Source organism: Trachemys scripta, chromosome 12 (assembly GCF_013100865.1).
Source record: "Trachemys scripta elegans isolate TJP31775 chromosome 12, CAS_Tse_1.0, whole genome shotgun sequence".
NCBI lineage: Eukaryota > Metazoa > Chordata > Testudines > Emydidae > Trachemys > Trachemys scripta.
Window position 1 is genome coordinate 19,512,308 of NC_048309.1, and position 23,321 is coordinate 19,535,628.

The 23,321-nt window shown below is 44.1% G+C and overlaps 1 protein-coding gene across 1 annotated transcript in view; it reads right to left on the reverse strand.

Annotated features, from left to right (window-relative positions):
* Nucleotides 1-3,742: 3,742 nt before the first annotated feature.
* The window catches only part of RIMS4 (regulating synaptic membrane exocytosis 4), a 66,466-nt gene continuing 46,887 nt past the window's right edge, over nt 3,743-23,321 (reverse strand). The window contains exons 3-6 of the mRNA XM_034787775.1: nt 10,264-10,376; nt 9,498-9,599; nt 9,096-9,235; nt 3,743-4,274 (exon numbers count right to left, since the gene is read on the reverse strand). Of these exons, the coding sequence (XP_034643666.1) occupies nt 4,056-4,274; nt 9,096-9,235; nt 9,498-9,599; nt 10,264-10,376 (574 nt within the window). The 3' untranslated portion in view covers nt 3,743-4,055. The remainder of the gene's footprint in view (nt 4,275-9,095; nt 9,236-9,497; nt 9,600-10,263; nt 10,377-23,321) is intronic.

The following is a 23,321-nucleotide window of genomic DNA, read 5'->3' on the forward strand; positions in this document are numbered from 1 at the left end:
GAACTTGTGACATTCTGACTCCAGAAAACCTACAATTTTTAAACAGTACCTTGATAAAGGATCCAGTAATTAAGAACATTAAATATATATAGTCACTCGAAGAATTCAGTGATTTTCCTTCAAAAATCCTTTGCCAAGAAGTTTGGATGCATAGGTTGGGCAGGCAGCCCAAAGTTTGCTTAGCCCTGATCCTGCAACTAGATCCACATAGACAAACCCTTATGCTTGGATCCGTGGAGGTGCTAGAAACTGGATCAATGGATTCAACTACATGATCAGCACCTTATTTTGTCTCTATATCATGCCAGCTGGGTCAGGGCAAGGAGAAAGCAATGCCAGAAGATTGGAAAAATCACACTTTGGCCTGAAGAAGCCAGGACTGATCACATAGTCACAACTAGTGTGTTCACACTACAAACAAGGGAAATCTGTACAATGGGTCTCAGTTCCAATATTTTGCTCTCCTTGTTCATGAAATTCCCATCGGGGAAGGTCATTGTGCCCTTGGGGGATAGAACCATCATCACTTCCTTAAAGCAAAGGGATAGATAGCAAAGAAGGTAACATCCAGGGATTTCCAATTGAACCTCCCATGAACCTTAAGGGCAGCTTTAGGTAGGGAAGAAATGGAGAATTAGCCCTGGGCTGAGCACACAATAATCTGTTCCCATACCCACCCCTTATCTTTACTCAGATCAAAAACATTATCAATTCCTTTGCTTAAAAACAAAACATAACTAACACCTAGATTTGAGACACAAAACAACTGTTTTGTCTTTCACAAGTGGACCTTTGTTCAGGTTTCAGATGCTAGCCGCTCTAGTCAACTGCTACTTTAACAAACTCAAAGTGACCAGGGCAAAAGTTAGAGCTACCGTATCACATTATCTTAGAGAGACACTGTCAGGTCAAATCTGACCAAAAAGTTTGGTTTTGCAAAAATCAACTTTTCCAAGCGTAAGACCCTGTTGAACTCTCCATCACTTGGAGTCCTTAAATCAAGACAGGATAGCTAGTTACAAGAGTTTCTCTATAATTACATGTTATTGAGCTCAATGCAGGAAGGACTGAGTGAAACTGTCCCACTTGAGGCATGCAGGAGGTTTTGCTAGAAAGCTAGAGATGATCATAATGGTTCCCCCTGGCCTTAAGCTCTTTGATTGTGAACTATTAGAAGGGTTTCTGTGATTTGTTTTGTTTTAATCCTAGTGAAAAACATTTTTATTTGCTGTAAATACAATCCTTGAGTGTTTGAAACTCAGACACTGTAGCATTCCCCTTCTGCATGAGAAACAATGAACCTGACTAGTCTATTATCACTATCCAAGATGTGAGAAATGCAGAAGATAAGCAAAACAGCATAAAATAGATGGTTAACACGGCTTTCAATTGTAATAATTTCTGGTGTTAATAAAATAACACAGAAGAGAAAATATATATTTTTAAAAATAGGGGTTTTAACCTGACAGTGACCTTTTAATGTGGTTAAACACACACAAACAAGACAGTCTATAGAGTTGAATAGTCCTATATTTAACTAAACTAATCACATTTGAGCTTGCAGAGTTTTTGGAGGAGGTGGGATCCCAAAATCTGGAATTTGCTATTCACGAAGGAATTGAGCTTTCCAACTGCCAGTCCCAAAAGGAGATTTCTTGAGATGCTTTTTGGCATATTTATTCCTCCCACTCCCAATTAAAAAAGTTTGGGGAAAACGTTGCATGCCTCTTACAGGACACAGGTAAAAGGTTACTAACTAGTTATACAGGTAGATCGTATCCAAACAAAATACCCATATAAAATTTTCAAAGCAACTGAAGATAAAACCCCTGTCATTCAGTTATCAGGTTTGGAATGTATTTATATTTTCCCATAGTCTTTTTAAAGACATAGTTATTAAAAGATCCAGTGCTACAAACCACTAAATCTACCTAATCTAATCTAGTTCATACACATATTGTACAATATTGCCTAGTACTTACTACATACCAAGAGGAAAAGGTGTTGACTTGAATTACGGTAAATGTGCTTTTTTTTAAAAAAGCATGCAACAAACTTTCTTTAGCTAATATATAGAAATTGCCTAATACAGTTAGAAAAAATAATTAGACTGAGGCTAGAGACATATTTGTCAAAGGAAATTAAGAAATGTTGGAGCTTTTGTCACTTTAAGACTCTTAAAATTCTCAAGTTTATGTACTCTCCCTCCCCCAAACATTACAGCAATTTTTATAAAGCATATTGTTGGGTCCATTATTTTTGCTACTATTCTATAATTATTTCAGACTCATTTTAAATCCCTCAGATAAGATATAACCATAAGCAGCTACATTCTCCATCTTATACAACTTCATGCTTTATCTTACTTATTTGTGGTCTGCATGGAGAAACTGTCAGTGTGTTGCAGCGACAGGTCAGGAATCCGTTGGCTCCTAAACATTACAGGGGACCTCAGGTTCTTAAATCACAGAACAAAATACTCCCTTGCACCTAAAATAGCAAACCACTTTGAGACAGCAGTCAAGTCTTCATTAAAAATTATGAGAAAAACCCCTAGTAGAAAAAGCTTAACTGCCACAAACTCTTTGAGATACTCCAGACTCCTAAAAATGCTCCACAGTTTTGGGGAATGGGTGTCTCCAAGCATAAGATTTTGAATCACCTGAATAATCTAATATATCTAGAGAAATACTCCACTAATCGAGCACATGTGACTGTTTGAGAAAGCTGCTCTCTGCTTAGCAGCTGATAGAATGTACAGTACTTCCCTTTACTGCATTAACCTACAGGATTTGCTCTACAATTAACATCTGACGCGCCTTTTTGCTGTTCTTAATCAACAAAATATACACGCTGTGACTACTATGTCTGTTAAATTTCCCCAACTGTTCTCCTGTGCCTGTACTTTGGGGAAGGCATCCTTCTCTTGTGGCTCACTTGACAATGCCTGTGTGTTAATGGGATTGACTTAAAGAACACAAGTTTTTTTTTTTTTTTTAAAGAGAGGAGAGGCATGTGCTCATTAGCACCCCTTCTTGGGTGGCAAACTGAGGTTTCTCTTTGCTACACCCTCCTTCCCTGTAGTAGAATAAAATGGTATTATTTCAGGTCAGTTCATAGCATGGCGTGTTAGCAGAGGAAGGTGGCACTTCACAAGATATGTACCCAGAAAGAAGGAACAGAATGCAGAAGCTAGAAACCACCATGATGGAGGAATGAGCAGCAAAAACTAAGGGAGTTTGTAAATCGTGAAACGTCGTATCTGACAATGTGCTAGTAAATCACATCTCAAACTGCAAGTCTGATGTTTGACTCACATTTCCAGTGACCAGAATTGTAGCTAATTAGTTAGCTCGCCTCCTCCATTAGAACTGTCCGGTCTAACCAAAGCGTACTCCACTTGTATTCCCATCGAACATGCTTCAGCAGCAGTGTTAGCCAGTACGGTATTAAAGACACTTGCTGGTAATTTGGCACAGTTTAAAACCATGGCAACAATCGTTTTATAGCTAACACGATTCTTTGATGTGGAATTTTTTCTAAAGACACAGTTGTAGTTCCTTTTTTTAATAATTTGTAAGGAGATAGATCTTATAAAAAAGAAAAATCCCGTGAAATGGTCCATTCCTGCTCTTTTCAGATCAGATGTTTGCTTTCCAATCTTTCAAGCATTGTCAAAAAAAATTCTGTATTTTATGAATTTCTAAAACAAAGTTAAGAAAAATATCTTCCCTGCTCAAAAAAAAAAAAAATAAAAAAAAATGCTGCAATTTTTTAGGGTTAATACTGATCTGAAACAAGGGTGCATGAATGACAGCCAGAGAAGTGAAACAAGAGGTGTATGTATAATTTCACAACTAGGACTCATGCCCCATGGCACCTGCTACTTGGATGGAGAGGGCATACGGCCCTCCCCCTTGTCTTCTGTCTAAGGTCACTCTTCCAGCTCCTCAAGAACTGATTGAACATGCAATGCACTTGAGGTCAGAGTTCCAGCAAACAAAACCTTGACAGCATATTTAAAAAACAGAAGCAGTTGCCCCCTTCCTGGCTCATTAAGACCTGTCACAGCAGGGTCCCACTGTGCTCTCCAAGGAAAGCTGCGAAGACTGGCGCAGAAGCGGACCTGTAGTGGGATCTACCATCGAGGAGGTAGGGAAAAGCTTGTACCAGCCAATTGCTAAAGTTGACAAATCCAGTTCTTCCAAGAGAACCCTGGCAACTCCCATGAAGTGTTTGCGCTCCATGCGTCCATAGATCCCCCAGACTATCACCTTGGAAATGAGAGGGGGAGGGGGTCACAGTTAGTTCTCAAGTAAAGAGCAGCAGAAGAGTCATACTTTCGTTTTTGAAAAAAATAAAGATTCACACTGAGCCAGATCCAAAGCTCATTCGAGTAAATGCAAAGACTCCCCTGGACTTTTATGGGCTATGGATCAGACATCCAGTTTTTACATCATGGAAAATAGAGTCCTAAATCTCCACACCCCATTCAAAATAATAAGTATCAGAGGGGTAGCCGTGTTAGTCTGAATCTGTAAAAAGCAACAGATGCAAGAAGTGAGGTTCTTACCCACGAAAGCTTATGCTCCCAATACTTCTGTTAGTCTTAAAGGTGCCACAGGACCCTCAAATAATAAGAGACTTTAGAAAAAGTGTTGTTGGACTTGTGCTACAAAATCCCTGACTGCTTCTATTAGGCCCCAAGCTTATTTTCTGATATGGTTTTGCAAAGCTTAATATTATTAAAAAAAAAATCCCAGAAAAAAAAAAAAAGTGTGCGCACACAAGTTTGTGTGCATTTTGTCTTGGGTTTAAATATTCTGCAGAGTTTGCAACAAACCCTGCAACACTGGACAGGGATATTAAGTCTCTCTGTGCCTCATTTTCCCATCTGTAAAATGAGGATACCAGAACTTCCTTTCTCCAACCCTTGTCTGGTTAGCCCCTGATCCTGCCAGCTGATCTGCACAATCCCTGTTAACAAGAATCTCAGCGAAAAATAATTTTTTAAAAATATTGAATTCATTCTCAGAGCTGAATCTTTCAACCAGAGCTCAATTAACTCCCCTTAGTAACAGTGAGACGAGACAGGAGGTCTGCAAATCAAGCGTGGATCTAGAAGAACAATCTGGCCTCATATATTCAATTTTTCTTTTAGCTTTGCATTAGCCTGAAGCTTGACATACGAATGAGACCAGATGCTCATTTCTCCTTCAAACTGTTTGAGTCATTTAAGCCTTTTTTAGGAGTGGAAGAATCAGGGGGGAAGTCTAGTATTTTAGACATGTTTGGATCTGCTAAAATAAGGGCTAGATTCTGATACACTTACTCACATTGAGCAGTACCAGGACTACTCCGATAGGACTCAGTGGAATGACTCCTGGAGTAAGATACTATACAATGCAAGGAAGGGTGACAGATAAAGTAATAAGTGACCGTTTTAAAAGTACAAATATTCTAGGCACTTAGTAAGCTCCCTGAGAAGTCTCTCCTGTGCAAGCATCCTGGACGTGAATCGGATGTTCATGCAAGTTTCATCACATTGTAATTCAGGGGGCAGTATACTTGTTTATATCAATATTTAAGTATTTTAAGTTCTCTTTTGTGCAAGCATTACAATGGAAATTGAATAGACAATGTCACAGAAGAGGCCTGCTGAGAGAGAGGGCAGAAATGGGTCCACTGAACTGGAAAACCATGGTTAGACACTAGCTGTCAGAGGACTAAGTAGCAGCACCAAGAGCAAGCTCCATATTTGCTTTTGCATCCAGGTCTTGTGAAACATAACATATGGTGATGACACATGGTTACTCACCCGGAGAACAGGCCAGAAGCTACAGATTAGCAAGATAGCTCTGCAATACAAGATGCATGCTTGGAGTTACATGGAGAGAAAGGGGAATAGACAGGGGAAGAAAGTCTCCAAGACTACAAGGGAGATCTAATGAAAAAGGGCTGACAAAGACACAGGCAGCGGTGAAAGCAGAATCACACTTACGATGCAATGGATGGTACAACAGGTGCAGTAAGGGCCATCAGCAGTGAAACAAGCAAGCTTGTGCACAATCAAAATGGTCCCATTTGGTTCAAGACCGAGGTGATCAGAGACCTCAGAATGAGGCCTCGGTTCTGCAGAGGAGAGGATGAGCATGATGATGATGATGATGACGACTGAAGATGAATTGTGCCATCTGGCTAATCCCTAGCAGCTTCCAGCTTCCTCCCATAGTCTCAGTATTAGCAGAATATTGCAGCTTTCTCAGGGCAGAGCTGCTGCCTCACCTGTAAGGTATCAGTAATGGGGAGGGGGGAAGATACATGCCAAATTATTATTCAGAGAGCTAGAATTCAGGGGAGCTAGACACTGAAATTAGTGGCTTGGCTGGGGTATAAATTAGCATAGAATTCAGCCCCTATTTTTATTCTCTTTGAATAAGCTACAATGAGACATTAAGTGGCCTTTTTTTTTTTTAAGTTACATAATTCAAGTGGAGTGGATTGGGAATAGTGGAACAACTGAGTTATGTCCAAGGATCCCACCCTGCTAGCTCTGCGTATGTCATTCCCTGAGTACTGCTCTCCTGCTAAGAGCCAGCTATCTGGGCTATTCCCCAACTACCAGTGCTGAAAGTGAAACATCTCAGAGGGCATCATTCTGTTGCCTTTGTTTAGTTACGTTTTGCTTGCAAATAGTTTTCACTGCCCCAGTCAGCACTGATAGTTGTAGCTGGGCTTGTAGCTGTAGCTAAGGTTACTAAATGACATGTGCCATGGGGTGTCCTGCACAGCCATCGATCATCAAAAATTACTGACCGGCAAGGTGACTGCTAAGGCCAACATCCATCTTGTCAGACACATGGGGTGTGTGGAGTTTAAATCAGCATATAGAATGTTGGATACTTCCTGAATGTTTTCCATAGAAGCAGCTGGTTCTCTATGGTTATGAATCTCTTATGTGCGTGGGTTGGTTTTTTTTTTTTTTAAACACTAAAAATTTTAAAAGGAGGTTGAGGCCATGCAGCCTACGATAATCAGGTTCCTGCACTGCATTGGGTTATGCTGGACTCATCACTTCTCATGGCGACAGTGACATGGACACCCTCCCACTGTCCTGGAGAACGTGCCCTTTCTTCTCAGACGAGGACTTAGCCCCTGTGATTCAGCGTAAGTTGTTTCAGCTCACTCCACTTGGGGGTGAATGTGAAAGCCACACAGCGGCTGTACCTTGTAGAGCATGCAACAATGCATCTCCGAAGAACAAAAGCTGATGGTAGCACATCCCACAGGTTTGCCTTGTACTCCACTGGCTTCCCCTCCTTTCTGGATTGAGTTAAAATTCCTTATAATTTACAAAAAACTCCTCCTGGGCTTGGATCTGGCTACCTGAATGACTGTCTGTTTATACCCCAGCCATGCTGATGGCTCAGGGCTGCTGCATGCCAGAGGAGCAATGTGGATGGGGTGCAATTCCGGTGCCCTGGCAGCAGTGTGCTCTCGGCAGCAGGATCCCAGCTGTGGACCTCCTTACTAGAGGAAAACAGGCTGAGCCAGACCCAATCATATTCCTAGCAAACTGCAAAAACGTGGGGCTTGCTAACACATTTCCCCGGTAACGACACATTGTACCCATGGGAGTTCGATGGCTGGGATGATGCGAAATAAGAGCAAGAAAATGAGAGAACAAGGGAGAAAGAGAGATAAGGAGCGGAGAGAGAATAGGAAGCAGGGAAATCTAGCACTGTGGGGAGGCAGAGAGAGACCACCTCCCTTGGATACAGGTAGTGCTAAATAAATTTGCTTGACACTTAGATACCAGGGTGATAAATACAATGGACAGGCAGACAAAATGAGAGGTCCAGAAGAAACCTGACCTAGAATGAGCCAGTTAAAAAGCAGATAGCTGCATATGCAATCTAATTGGCTGCAACAGGAGTTCAGAGGAAGCTCCTACTGACTGATAGGGAGCTAATCAGGATGAATGAATATGCATGAGTGTTGTGATTGGTAACCAATGTTTAGGGCCCTACCAAATTCACGGCTGTGAAAAACGCATCACAGACTGTGAAATCTGGTCTTTTATGTACTTTTACTCTATACTATAGAGATTTCACAGAGGAGACCAGCGTTTCTCAAATTAGGGTCCCGTCCCAAAAGAGGGTGTGGGTGGGGTGTCGCAAAGTTATCGTAGAGGGGTCACAGTATTGCCACCCTTACTTCTACGCTGTCTTCAAAGTTGGGAGGCTGGAGAGCGGCAGCTGCTGGCCAGGTGCCCAGCTCCGAAGGCATCGCCCCGCCAACAGCAGCACAGAAGTAAGGGTGGCAATACCACGATTCCATGCCACCCTTACTTCTGTGCAACTGCCTTCAGAGTTGGGTCAGTTACAACACCGATTTCAGATTTAAATATCTAAAATAATGAAATTTACGATTTTTAAAATCCTACAACTGTGAAATTGACAAAAATGGACTGTGAATTTGGTAGGGCCCTACCAATGTTCCACATTTCAGTGGAGATAAACAGTAGAAACTTTAAAACTAATTACTCCAATGTTGCCAGCCAATCAACAGCCAGGATTTTATGTGTGTAATACATTTGGATGTGAATTAACAATACAAACTTTTTCTACCCCCTAAAACTAAGGAGAAAGGTTGGAAGTGTCCGTAATGGGGCAGTAAATGTCTCACAGTCAAAGAACAAAGGCAGATGCAGACAAGACATTTGAGCAGGAGCTGGATCTAGAAGATTACTCTTAGTCTAGATAACAAAAACAAGCTGCATTCCATGATTCTTTAGCTATCGCAGGTACTTTGTACCTGGTAATGGAGAAAAATGGGCATTTTATCAGTACAGCCACATGCCAATGGTAACTCAAAAGGGTTTTAAATCAGAACCCATTTGAATAGGACGACAACATTTTTCCTCTATGTTTGTCAAATCCAGATTGAGTACATTTGGTACAATAAGTAATGGGACATATTTATGAATCAATAATTGTTAATTAGTCTGATTTCTTAACAAACTCTGTATATTTCGGTGGAGGCTGAGTGCAGAGAGGGGAAGACGTCTCATTTCTTCTCCGAGGTGCTCTTACCTGTAATACTTTGCCTTGTGGGCTCTCCGCAAACAGTAACACCTGGTTGTACAGGGGGTCTAATGATTTTCGAGCCACTTTTGTCTTCTTTTTTGCAATGCACACTCCATTTTCTAGTAGATATGCCTTGATGTAAGCCGCTGAAAGAAAAATGTAGGGTCAAAGCTAGAATCATAATGGTTCATGTTAGAAATGGCAGGATAAAACTTCTCAAATATTATTATGGAAGAGGTGTTTTCAGCTAAGGACTTTCTATCCAACTGTATTTTCAAGCAAGCACATACAGTATGTGCTCCCAGCTGGGCCAGGAGGCTGAGTCAATATTCTACCTGTCCTCAAGTGCTCCAGGAGGAAGGGATGTAGTGGGCTCTGAGTCACTTCAAACAGGCTGAAACACGCTACCTGGAAGGGTTTTGGAGCCGGGTTTGGGAGTCAGTCCCCGTGCCTGAATGATATCCACTTCTAGCTGTCCATTCCGCTCCTGTAAACCAATTTCCACGTCTCCTACATAACAAACCGGAAATGATTGAAGAGAATCAGAGAGCAAGAAGGCTTTTACATAACAAGTCTGATTGTTAACAAACTGTTTCAAAAAATCGTCACGTCATGCACTGGTGACAACTGCAAAAAAAGGTTGGTCCAAAGTGCCTGTTTCCCTCCTGCATTACTCCAGCACCATGTTAGAGGGGGGTAACTCCGAGACAATTCAAGCCCACATTTCCAAAAGTGATCACTTATTGTCTCCTAACCCCAGCTGTGGAGACTCAGGCTAGTGTCATCTAGTCTCTAATCTCCCCAGAATTAGAGGCCACTTTGGAAAATGCAGTTGGGATGCACCACAAGAAAATCCTTAGAGCGTTTGTATGCTTCAGCGCATCGGAGAAATGTGAAGCTGCCCAAGAGGCATTTAGAGAATGCCAATTTTGGCTTGACCTTGCCTTTCATATTTGAAGTATGTCAGAGGGACAGGTAATGCTGCAGATTACATAGCATTAACTAGAACAGGATGACACAAATCAAGAAAATGTAATGGCCAAGCACGTTATATCGAACTGAGAACAGGGTTTGGGGCATAGGAAGAGAGGTGCTGGGCAGGTTAGTGGGTGGCTCGTGGGAGTGGTACATGCAGTACTCATTTAAAACTGATTTCTGCCTTTCTGTTCCTTACCCATGGAGGTGGTGGCCAAGGTCTGACGACCAACAAATTGTGCAGGACCCATGCTCCCCAGGAAGTCACTAAACTGCCCAGCAGATGCCAGATGGACTCCACTGAAATTCAAGCTGCAAAATAAATTGATTTTGGCAAATCATTATTTCAGTACTTGAAAGCAACCTGCTGATTTAATTTATGCCCGAAATGAACAGCTATCTTACACAGACCTCTTCCTTTCAGAACTCATTGATTTCCATGCAGTCTGGTTACCCATGATGCATTTAAAGTCCCCTTCTCCCCATCTAATAGTGCTGGAGTAGTTAGCTGTGATTACAATATTTCTTTATCTAGAAATTAATCACCTAGGATAAAAAAAAAATCAACTCTCCTGTCCCTGGTTCAGGTGCTTCCCATCACCCCTTCCCTGCAAGATTAAAGCTGAAAAATATCTGGGGTGGTCTGTAATTAAGTGCTTGGTAGTTGGTTCCTCCTTCCCCCTTTTTAAAAAACAAAACAAGGACAATAGTGCTTTGGGGTGGGAGGGGTTTCAAAGTGATTGAGCTCAGGTGAGGGATACCAAACTGAGAACCTCCCCTTCCCCCCCCCCCCCAATCCCGGAATATGCATCTTTCCTGACCCACAGGGACCCCATGTAAGGGCGGTACATTTTGCATTCTGAATCAAATGCTTTTGCAGCCTGGCAGCATCCAGCATGTTCCCCGGGTCGTTTTCATTCAGCAAAATGTCTGAAATTATCATGAAGACTAATCCTGCTGCATTCCATGATGAATATCCAGGACTTACAGACTGTACCTTCAAACCATGGTGGAGGGATACAGTACTGCAGCAAAAAAATATGGAGCTGTTAGGGATGCAGGCTTGTGATATGAACCCATCTGCAAGGCATCTATGGCCTTGTCTGCTTTGGGGTTTTAGCCACTGGTATAGCTACATGGGTGCAAACCTACAGTGTAGATGTGGGGCACACAAGTGTAAGCTGCGCCAGTGCAAGTCACAGTTTACACTGGTGCGTTGCATTTACATTAGGGGTTTGTGCCAGTGCAGCTACACAACTGCCTAAAAAGCCCTTGTAGACAAGGCTTGAATTGTCCCCCACGGGTTCCTACTCTGTTTATACATATGATAGGCCCTGCTTTTGACCCATCTTCCCCACGGAAGCTGCTACACATGAATCCTAAGTGTAATTATGAGTCCTCTGTAGTCACGTCCCCACAGGGGGAGACACCTGCTTAGTGACACACTTCACAGCTTCTTAAAATTGGGTCCTTAAAACAAATCTGTAATAAGGGTCAAATGTTCACTAATACTCAGTCTCTAATCAGTAGAAATCAAATTTTGCAAAACGGTAGCTAACTGACACTAACACAGGGGTTGGCGAGGGGCTCTGCTTGGCCGTGGGGCCGGGGGGGGGGGAGACATTAGACCCAAGTATATACTATTTAGTCAGCTGCAACTACTCTTATTAGCTATCCAAGAGCCCAGCATCAGCCCACTGCGCATAATTACTTCCCCGTACGAGTAGCAAACCTGCCCAAAGAAATCAGAGAGCTGGCAGGATAGCCCAGCCTGAGCCCCACACAAGTAGCTGAAAGAGCATCGCACACTTACACATTAAGGGCCAGATTTTCAAAAACAGCTCAGCATGCTGGGTTCTGTGGAAAATCTGGCTAGAAGCGTCATAGTGGGAGCTGCTGGGTGCTGAAAATCCAGCCCTGAGCACTTTCAAAATTCAGCCCAGTGCAAAACGCTCACAGATCTGCATTAAGTGGAGCGCAAGCTTGGGGGAAACCCTCTGCACAGGGGTCAATTTCCCCCCAAGTCTCCTTGAATTAAGAGTTTTCACCCTGTGTCTCCTGGTTGTGCAATAGTTCCAGGTGGTATTTCCAGACAAGCCTCACATGGCATGATCTATAATCAGCACTAATTGCAGACAATGCTGATGCTTTTGCTTTATTTTGGATTCAGCTGTTGAAGTCTGCATCACTGATTCTTCAACTGAGAGAGGCACCTCCCCACTGAAGCATGCTATCCTCTGGGGGAAGGTGTGACTCCTGGCTGCAGTCTGCTTCCAATCAATGCTATAGTCCCACTTCTCTTCCTGGCTTTCTTCTCCCCGCTCTGCTGGAGAATGGAGTCTGTCTGCTCTGCGCTGAGGCAGCACTTTCCCAAGTTAGTGCTGCTGGGCGCAGAGGAACAGGACAGATATACTGAATGTGAGGCCTTGGCTACACTTACCCGGTAGTTCGACGGCTGGAAATCGAACTTCTGGGTTCGACTTATCGCGTCTAGTCTGGACGTGATAAGTCGAACCCGGAAGTGCTCGCCGTCGACTGCGGTACTCCAGCTCGCCGAGAGGAGTACCGCGGAGTCGACGGGGGAGCCTGCCTGCCGCGTGTGGACCAAGGTAAGTTCGAACTAATTCGAACTAAGGTACTTCGAACTTCAGCTACGTTATTCACGTAGCTGAAGTTGCGTACCTTAGTTCGAATTAGGGGGGTAGTGTAGACCAAGCCTGAGATGGAGCCCTAGAGAAGGGACCTTTGAGTCCAGTCCTGCACGGAGACAGTGCTTACTACTGGGAGTAGTGAGTGGCTGGTGGAGGTGGGAGGGCCAAAACTGAGCAAGTAGCATTGTGACCCAGTGCATGTGGGTCACAGCACCACTCAGGTCATGATGGAGGTGCCGTGAGGCCAAAGCTATGGGGCTCTGTGACCCCCATGCACCAGGTCACAATGCCACCCAGTCATGTTTGGCCCTGTCATCCTGTCATGACAGAGGGCTGCAGGGCCAAACCTCAAAGAACAGTAGGGTGGCCAGTGCTGTTTCTCCTTGCCACTACCGGAGAACCAGCTTCTGTGCCAGCTCTCCCCACCAGGGGCCTGCCTGGCCTAACCCCACTTCCAGCAGCCAGTATCCCCTCTGCTCTGCCCCCAGAGCTTGCATAGTGACAGCTTCAAGCCCAGCTACAAGTGCAGGGAGCTGCAGGGAGTGCCCCCATGGGGGAGCTGGCCAGGAAAAGGGCAGCAGGGTGCCACAGGGAGGCAGACATGAGAGGGTTTTGTCTAGGGCTGAGGGATGGGGCTCTGTGGGTGATTCCATTTTGTTTCCTTGCACTGAGCTAGAGTTTTGTTGAAGAAACTTAGCGCCAGAATCCCTTGAGGCACCATACGTCCGGCGCCCCATGCGAAAAAATTGCGGAGGGTGCCCCTGTGAGCAGCCCTGTGACTGTAAAACCTGCAGTGCAGAGATCTCCCCTCTCCGGATGAGACACGCGTGTTGGGGGGCGGGATCAGTGTCCCAGCCTCTCTTGCTTTAGCTACGTTCCCACCACTGGGTGTTCCTCCAGGATCACCCAGCAACTGTGTCCTGCATGCTGCCATCTCTCCCGCAGCTGGAATCCACACAGTCACTGCCTGTTCCCGCTGTGGTCTTCCCTGGCCACTGTCCCCTCCCACTCCATGCAATCTGGGACTGCTTCAGGTCCACGCAGCCCTAGCCTATGCCTACGTGGATGGTACTGCACCTGGGTATCAGCCACCCCCTCTTGCCTTGTCAAAAGGCAACTGCCACTGGAAGTGGGGAATGGGGAACGGAGTAACTACATGGGTGCACGTGAGACCCCAGCATGCTCGAGCTGCCGGTGGTACATCCCACAGAAGCCAGCATGGCTACCCACAGTAGTGAGGCACCATGCTTGGGGTACGTCTTCACTACCTGCTGGATTGGCGGATAGTAATCGATCTATCGGGGATCAATTTATCGCATCTCGTCTAGACGTGATAAATCGATCCTCGAATGCGCTCCCCACGACTCCGGAACTCGACCAGAGCGAGAGGCGGAAGCGGAGTTGACAGGGGAGTTGCGGCCATCGATCCCGCGCCGTGAGGACGCGAGGTAAATCGATCTAAGATATGTCGACTTCAGCTACGCTATTCTCGTAGCTGAAGTTGCGCATCGTAGATCGATTCGCCCCCCCCCCCCCCCCCCCCCCAGTGTAGACCAGCCCTTGGTGTTCACACTCAAGCTAGTTGGTGAGAACTTCATAAGAGCATTTCTGTCCCCATGGGCGTTGGAGAGGCCAATTAAGTAAGAGAAAAAAAAACTTTTGAAGTGATAATCAAGATAGCTCAGTACAGACAGTTTGATAAGAAGCAAGTGTGAGAATACTTACAAGGGGAGATAGATTCAATGTTTGTAATGGCTCAGCCATTCCTAGTCCTTTTTTCCCCCCCCCCCTTACTTAATTGGCCTCTCAGAGTTGGTAAGACAACTCCCACCTGTTCATGCTCTCTGTATGTGTGTATATATATATATATCTCCTCAATATTTATTTCACTCTGTATGCATCCGAAGAAGTGGGCTGCAGTCCACGAAAGCTTATGCTCTAATAAATTTGTTAGTCTCTAAGGTGCCACAAGTACTCCTGTTCTTTTTGAGACTTTGAGATGTATCCGTTTCCTGGGTCAGTACAAGTTTCTCTTTGGAACTTGCAGTGTGGCTCTGAAACCTGCAGGACTGAACCAAAGCACTTCTGAAAGCTCCCTCATTTCCTCCTCCTGAAACGGACAGCAGCCCCAGAACAGCTCAAGTGTGACTATTCACTCATGGCTCTGCTCTTTCAAACTCTGGCTGGCTGTTCCTGAGAGTTCTCCCCCTGCTGTTTACTGTTTCACAGTACACAGGGCACTCAGCAGCTGACTTTCCTGCCAGTCCTTTGAAGAAAATCATCTGTTTCTCTCCAACTGCCCTTGATTCAGCAATAATCTTTCCAATTGAATTCTCAGGTTGGGAGCATTGGCAGAGAGAGACCGTTTACAAGTAGGCCAGCCTCACACACAAAAGAGGTAGCTCCAGCTTGGGTTCCAGCCAGCAGATGGTTTTCAAACACACTGGAGTGAATCTGAAAGGGCTTTATTATCCCATCACTGAGTATGCCTCAGCTCTGGCCTCATTTCCTTTCCTCTCAAATCAAGCACAGCGGATATGGAGAAGAGTCACTTTCCTTCCGAAACCCTCTACCTACGGTTACAATCTCTCCTTCCCTCAGTCTGACATATAAGCAGAACGGGGTTTGTTGAATTAATCCTAACTTTTTCTTTTTCTGATGTGTCAACTTCAGCATATTTTCTATACAGTTTAGAAAATGAACTCATGGGGTTCTTTTGTTTCCATTCAATATTCAAATTCAGATGCTATTTGACAAAAGCCCCTCCACCTTAGATAGAGGAAAAGGCCACAAAATCGGCTCTGACCACATAATGTGCTGATTTTTCTTCTTCAAACCCAACAAAAAGCTGCTAAAAATAGCTGCCAGAAATAAGGAGGTAGCGATTCTCATTGGACTTGCAAAGTGACTGCTATAACTAGTGAAGCCCCTGGGACCAGGCAGAGCAGGGTTGTTGCTGCAGTACTAGCTCATGCTGCAAAATAACACATGCCAGGATTGTCAGGTGACATTTGTCAGCATTTTCACACGACTGGCAGAGAGTCTGTACTCTGTATCCTTTAGACAGGCAAGTGCAGGAGCTGAAGCCATGGCTGGCCTGAACATGGCTGCATCCCAGCTAGCTGAATAGAAAAGGGAATCCATTTCTCTTCCACGGTCCTCTGCTCCCATTTACATTGACTAGAACCCTTTTGTCATGGTGGCATTTTAATGAAATTAGGGCTGATGGATTTTTCACATGGAACTTGACTCCTTCACTGACCTACAGGTATGTACAGCACCAGGGAGGGCAGCGGTGCCTGCTGGGCACATGGAGGACCTATTCAGTATGATCAGGGGAGATCAAAGGGCAGCCCTGCTCAGTTTGACCCATGGCTGCAGTAATCGTCAATAGAGAGGTGTAGACCAGAGAGACAAGCAGAACAAACCATGGCCATGCATATGAAGAGACCATGGCTGTTGAGTACTGATCCTGGAACATTCGACACCACGAGCACAAGCCCCTACCACTTGGGCTAATGGAGTAGACCAGTGGTTTTCAACCTTTTTTTCATTTGTGGATACCTAAAATATTAGAATGGAAGTGTGGACCCCTTTGGAAATCTTAGGCATAGTCTGCGGACCACAGGTTGAAAACCACTGGCATAGACGGTATCAGAGGGGTAGCCATGTTAGTCTGTAGCCACAAAAACAATGAGGAGTCCGGTGGCACCATTAAGACTAACAGATTTATTTGGGCATAAGCTTTTGTGGGTAAAAAAACCCACTTGTCATTTTTTTGGAGTAGACAGCTAAGCCGGATTTATTGTTAAGTTGCAAACGGCAGGCTATTACAGTTGCTGCTACTACCCACTAGAGGGAAACAAGATCACAGACACAGGCTTAGTTTTCTAATGCAATGCACCATGTTAATCCAAACAGCCATGCAGCGTTAGTACTCTGGCAGACAGATTTGCAAAGATGTTAGCTATGCAATGTACTGGCAAAATGTGTATTTAATTACCCTTGTTGGGATTGCAAATGGAGTAATTACATGTGCAAGTGATGTACTTCTGGAGGTACATTTGTAAGAATGTAGGTGTGCAAAATTACATGATTTGTGCACACAATCCTAATAATTGTGAGAGCAAATGAAGCCTGTATTTGCACAGTTATACACCTTATGACTTTAGAAATCTGCCTGGTGCTCTCTGCAGGCTGCATGCCTATCCTGAAGATTGGCGGATCTGAAATCTATCCTACTTAGTGCAGTGGAAGTATGGCTTAAAAGGCCTCAGGCCAATTGTTGATGCAGCGCCAGTGGCCCACCACCTGCCCCTGTGTTCACTTGATGTTGTGCACAGCCCAGCAAATGCCATTGCTAGTTTTATGCCCTTCACTGCCAAAAGAGACAATTCCTTCTCTGCTGGACCATCTCCCTTTAAATATATTCAAATTCCCGAGCTGCTTTTTCAAAGCCTGTTTGGGAACAGAGAGTGGTTTGAACAGTTAGGTGGACAATGCCAATGTCAATAATGAATGGTTCGAAGAAAATCCAGAGCCCCAGAGCTTATTGCCTCTGTCCCGCGTACAGCCATGCTCTTCCTCTCCTCAGCCCAGTGCATGAAGTATGCAGAGCTCCTTCCAGCACAGCCAGCTTTGGAAAGACACGTCATTAATTTCTTTTCGTGTCCCTGTGGAGTTTGTGACCTCTTTTCACATCTATTTTTAAATCACTTCTGGGATCTTGTGCACCAGGTGCTGTCATTAAGTTATAAAAAAGCTGGCACTTGCACTCTTACAGTTCACAAACTCTGGGCTCTTTCTTTCCAACTTCCACCCCATTTGGTGAGTCCTGACTCTGAGTATCAGTGTCCATTGGAATATACCATTCTCCTCTCTAACTCTCTCTTTTTAGGAGCTTGCTTTGCCTTTGGTGCAACTCCGAACAACCTGGCAGGTGCTCTAAATCAGTGGTTCTCAACCAGGGATACGTGTACCCCTGGGGGTGCACAGAGGTCTTCCAGGGGATACATCAGCTCATCTCGATATTTACCTAGTTTTACGACAGGCTACATAAAAAGCACTAGTGAAGTCAGCACAAACTAAAATTTCATACAATGTCTTATTTATACTGCTCTATATACTGTACACTGAAATGTAAGTACCATATTTATATTCCAATTGATTTATTTTCTAAGTATATGGTAAAAATGAGAAAGTCAGCAATTTTTCAGCAATCATGTGCTGTGACGCTTTTGTATTTTTATGTCTGATTTTGTAAGCAAGTAGTTTTTGAGTGAGGAGAAACTTGGGGTACGCAAGACAAATCAGACTCCTGAAAGGGGAAAGGTTGAGAGCCACTGCTCTAAATTATGCCAGCTTGCAATGACCTAGTAATGGCAGGCACTCACCACTGGAGGACCCTGTTGCAGCTTGGTGTGGAACTTGAGTTGTGTCTCTGCCTCAGTTTCCTCTTATGGACTATCAATGACTTCAATGAGGTTTATAGATAGTGAACAGTGCCCCTTCAGGGTCTTGCTTATTTAATCAACAGGGGGGGGGGGGTCACGCAGCCGGAGGATCACGGGGGAGGGGGGAGGAGCGCAGCTTAACATAACCATCAAACTGCCAAACTGACCTGGGGGGAAATTCTGTTCTGACCCCAGATCTTGGGATTAGATGGACTCCGAGCATGTGCGCAAGCCTCACCAGCCAGGCATCTGTACTAGCTACTGATGAGACCCTTTTTTAATGTTTGCTCCCCCTCCTCTTAGAAGCTGGCTACGCCACTGGAGAGCCCCCCAGTGATGGGGGTATTCTGTAACAGCATAGCAGCCCCACGCCAGTGGGTCTGTGCCAGGCTCCACCCACTGGTGTAAAAGGGGCTGTATCATGCTGCACAATCAGGGCTTCCACCCTCGAGCACACGAGGTCTGTCCCAAATTCTTTCAACCATGTAAATCAAATGACTCCGTGAGCTCTGCAGGATCAGAATATCTGGCCTGAATTTAAACCCAACAGAGAGGAAGTAATTCCCCATTATCTTACACCTGGGTCACACTGGTGGCGCTGGGTTAACTTCAGTGAAGTTACACAGCCACAGCATAGTCAGACAAAGGCGATTTTCATTTCACTTCCTTCTATAATTTTCATGGATTCATTAACACACTACAAGCAACAGGCTACTTGTGATCAACTCAAACTTGTCAACTGTCTGGAATGGGCCACTCTCATTACCACTTCAAAAGTTATTTTTCTTCCCTTGGTATCCTGCTGTTAATTGAATTGTCTCATTAGACTGACCTCACACTTGGTAAGGCAACTCCCATCCTTTCATGTATTTATACCTGCTCCTGTATTTTCCACTCCATGCATCTGATGAAGTGGGTTCTAGCCCATGAAAGCTGATGCCCAAATAAATGTGTTAGTCTCTAAGGTGCCGCAAGGACTCCTCATTGTTTAAACATGAAAACATTACTCAGAGATACTCCAGTCAGTGCTTTCCACTAGGGGGTTAGGATTCCAATATTTCTCACGGCCTAAAAGGGAATGTCTCATAAACCATACATTTTTAAAGGCTCCTCCATTGTTTTGTAGGCAGTATGAAATATAAAATAGAGAACTCCTTCTGAAATGGCATGTGTTCAGAGACAGGATGCTGCAAGGATCAGAAATTATTATTTCTTAAAGAAACATTCCTGCCCCCCCCCCCACACTGTGTAAATTGTCAGTAATAAGTGAGTTGCCTGAATGTGACCACATTGCAGCAGATAACTCTAAAAAGTTAAGACTTTCTTTCATAGCTTCAATTATGACAGGTCAGCCCTCAGTTTCGGTCTTCATACACTAGAAGAAGCATGTCTAGTTGTCTCTCTCAGGGAAAGGAAATAAGTTTCCTATAAGACTGAGAATGCTGCTACTTCATCACTTCATTGGAAGTGTGGAAGATTTCAGAGGGTCCACCCAGCCTCCCAGTTTCCATGAAACAGAAATGTTCTGTGTAATAATTGGGCATCCCAGCTGTTTATAGGCATAGTTTGATTTCTATATTTGAGGGGGCAGCTCCAGTCAGGCCAATGGGGCTATGTGTTGGGGCGGCAAATTCCACGCCTGCCCGAGGCTTGCAGGTTTTTTTTGGGGGGGCAACACCCCGCCTGCTCCCACCAAACTATGCCCATGGTTCTGTGTAAGAATCTAGCTCATTTTTAAGGCATCCCAGCATTCAGATTTTATAATCTCTATCTAGTTTAGTGGCCAGCTGAATATTTGTCAGTTCAGCAGGATGCAGAATTTCTTTGTTTAGGTTGTAGTATTTAACCCAAACTCTCTCATTTTAAATGTTGACAGTACACAGTGGACATTATTAGTCAATTGCATGCCTGACTTGCTACAAGAGAATAGTACCTTGGAACATGTCCAATTAGGCAGCATGAATCCGGTTTCTTCCCTGGGAACCTTCACTTCACCTATCTGTCTTAAGGTTTTCTATAAAACCCATCACCATACTGTCTTGACGTAATGACACAGCTCTGTTTAGGCATCTCTATTTAGCTATGCAACATTCTTTACTATCTGAGCCCTACGCCAGCTCTTCCACAAGCTCTGCTCACACATATCTAGCTCTGGTCCATAGCCCCCTCCCCATCAACTACCCTAGTACTTTCTGCAGCAAAGCTTTCTAGCAGCATGGTGTACCAGCTAGTTTTCTGTAACAGTGTTCTCCATTGGTACTGCAAGTTCCTTCTGTTCTATTATTTTTAGCCATGTTAACAATATTATCAAAAGTTCTTCAGTGAAATCTGCACAAGAGACCTCTCCCACCCCCACCTTATTAGGCAAGCTTCTAGTATCCCACCACAACGTATCCTCAAACATACTGGATTCAAATCCACTCTTGACCACATTACAAAATTACATCTATTAAGCAACTGAAATTTTCCAGTTCCTTGAGTAGTTGCTTGGGATGGGTTTCCCTGTAATTATACATCTGGATATATAGCTTTCAGAGATATGTTCTCTCAATGCCACATTTGTCAAAACTTTAAAGAGAAGACATGGCAAATGACAAGGTGTCCTTGCTGGACAGGCTTGCTAATTTCCTCACATATTACACAATCACTCTTCTGCACCTTCACTAGTCACCACCTGCTGAGCTCTTCTGAGCCGAGCAAATCACCTTTGCTTCCTGCAACCTAATCATCCCAGCAGTAGTTAGCAAAAACAAGAAGGCCTACAAGCACCACACATTATAGCCTCTGGCCACTGGCAATCTTCTGTTCCAGGGCTGTGTGTCCTCACACAGCATTTAAAAAATAAATGGCTGGCAGGAAGTTATGTAACAGTCCCTGCAGGGGCACTGGAACCATTTGTATTGTAAACCCTGTCTATAATGGAATCCACTTCAAGGTAGGGAGTGATGCAGCACCCCCTCCCCCTCGAGTTCCAGCACTTATGAGTCCCTGTTTCCCTCCTGAATGTCGTGTAACATCATTTGGTTCACAGGGAGCAAAACCCCTGTATAACAGAGCTTGAGCAGAGGATAAGGCATGGAGGGACCAGGCTCAAATCTGAATTTCTTTGCTCCTTGTTAAACTATCAGATGTTTATTTGTAAGTTCCACACTCAAGCCAAATTCTGATCCATTTGCTCATGGCACTGTATGCTGGGCGCGTACTGAAACAGATAACTCTCCTCCTTTCAGACATTTTCAAATACCTATTTTTGAAAATTTCTCTTGAAAATTATTTCAAAAGTACTTATTGGTAACAGCACAACTAACGTGCTGCAAAAAGATTAAATACGTGAGTTTTTTTGTATAACAAAGATTAAAGAGCGCCATTATAAAGGCTCTGGTAAGCACCTCTTTTTTAGACCCAACAGTACTTTAAGGTAACCATATTCTTATGTAACACAACTTTAAATGAAATCATCTGGATTTCACACACAGTGATAGTCACCTTAATCCCCACTATAAACTAGGTCATTTAGAATGTTACACAAAGGAAAATTCTACCATTGTAATTCTATTCGATCTGAAATGAGAGGAGTACAACTCTTGCTAGCCACATGCCCAATTAATTAAATATATGTGAAACGAGCCATCAATCTATTTGTTAAAAGCATGTATAACTCCAAATTACTGGGAGCAGAGATTCTGTTCCCTCCTTCAGGAAAAAGAAAACTCCAGAGCTTCACCTGCAGACTGAAAGGTACTGAGGATTAATGGGCTGTCATTAAGAGATCTTCCAGGTAGTCCTCCCCTCGTGGAGGATTATAGAAAATACACTCGAAGTTTGCAAAGCAAGCACTTTTGGAGAATGGGCCTAGAACCTCCTTGAAAGAATTTGCATACTGATGTATGGCTTGAAATATTGGCGCAATCTTATCTTGTTAAAGATCGGTTTGTTAAAGGCCTTAAGCTAAGACGGTCTCTGTCCTCATTATGTCTGTAGCAGTAAGAAACCAAGCACTAAAAAGAAAACCCTGCCAGAACTAATGTGGTCACATGAATCTCCTTTTCTCCTGCTGTAATTGTGTTCTGCGGGCTGCGAGAGAGGCAAAAATGGATTTGGTTTAAATTTCTGGTTCTCAAAACTCCTCCCCAAATGCTTCCCTTCTTTGTTAAGAACAAGAACGCTAAAAATAATCCAAAATCCTAACATGTTTCTAGCACATACAGCCCTATGGGCCCTTCGTGCTCTCAAACCTGTTTGCTAGTCACTTGTGCTTCTGACGGATAATTGCAGATACCTGAGGGGATTCTAAAGGAGTTCAATTAACTGAGCTGAGAAAAAAAAAAAGCACACAACAAACATTTATCACCCTTTCCAGAGGAGTATGGGGAGGGCTATCCCATGCCTGGCAGAGCCCTCTAGAACATTCTGACATCTTATTTGAGAAAAAATGGTTACAACAGGAATTTTATAGCAGCTTAAACAAATATGTGGGGGTTGCAGGAGAGGATTTATTTTCCTATACCAAGCTTATAGTTTTTTTAATTAATGGAGATATCCTATCTCCTAGAACTGGAAGGGACCTTGAAAGGTCATCAAATCCAGCCCCCTGCCTTCACTAGCAGGACCAAGTACTGATTTTGCCCTAGAACCCTAAATGGCCCCCTCACGGATTGAACTCACAACCCTGGGTTTAGCAGGCCAATGCTCAAACCACTGAGCTATCCCTCCCCCCATTGTGTGTTATTTACCTTTGCAAGTGCAACACACCACAGCACAATGACATTTACCGAGGTGCAATATTTTCGTTGGAAGAGGCTTCTATTTCTCTACCAATGCCTGGCCATGGCTGCATGGCTATGCAGTAATACTGCACTGATGTCCCAAAGGATTGCACAGCTTTTTTGAGAGGCCAAACTGCATCAATGTAAAGGAAAGAATCCTGCCCTGCAGGGAAAGCAGATTCTCAGACTGCATTGCCAAGGGCTTAATCTCTAATCCTCAGAGTCTGGAGTGAAGGTAGAACTCAGAGTGGCAGGACTGTGGGAGTATGGCAGGACATTTCCCTGGAGGGAGGTCCTCCCAGAGGAGATAAGCTACACCACAGCTTTGGAGTGACAGGATTTCTGCCTCAGAGACAGCTCCTAATTATCATTTCTGCCCTGGATGCA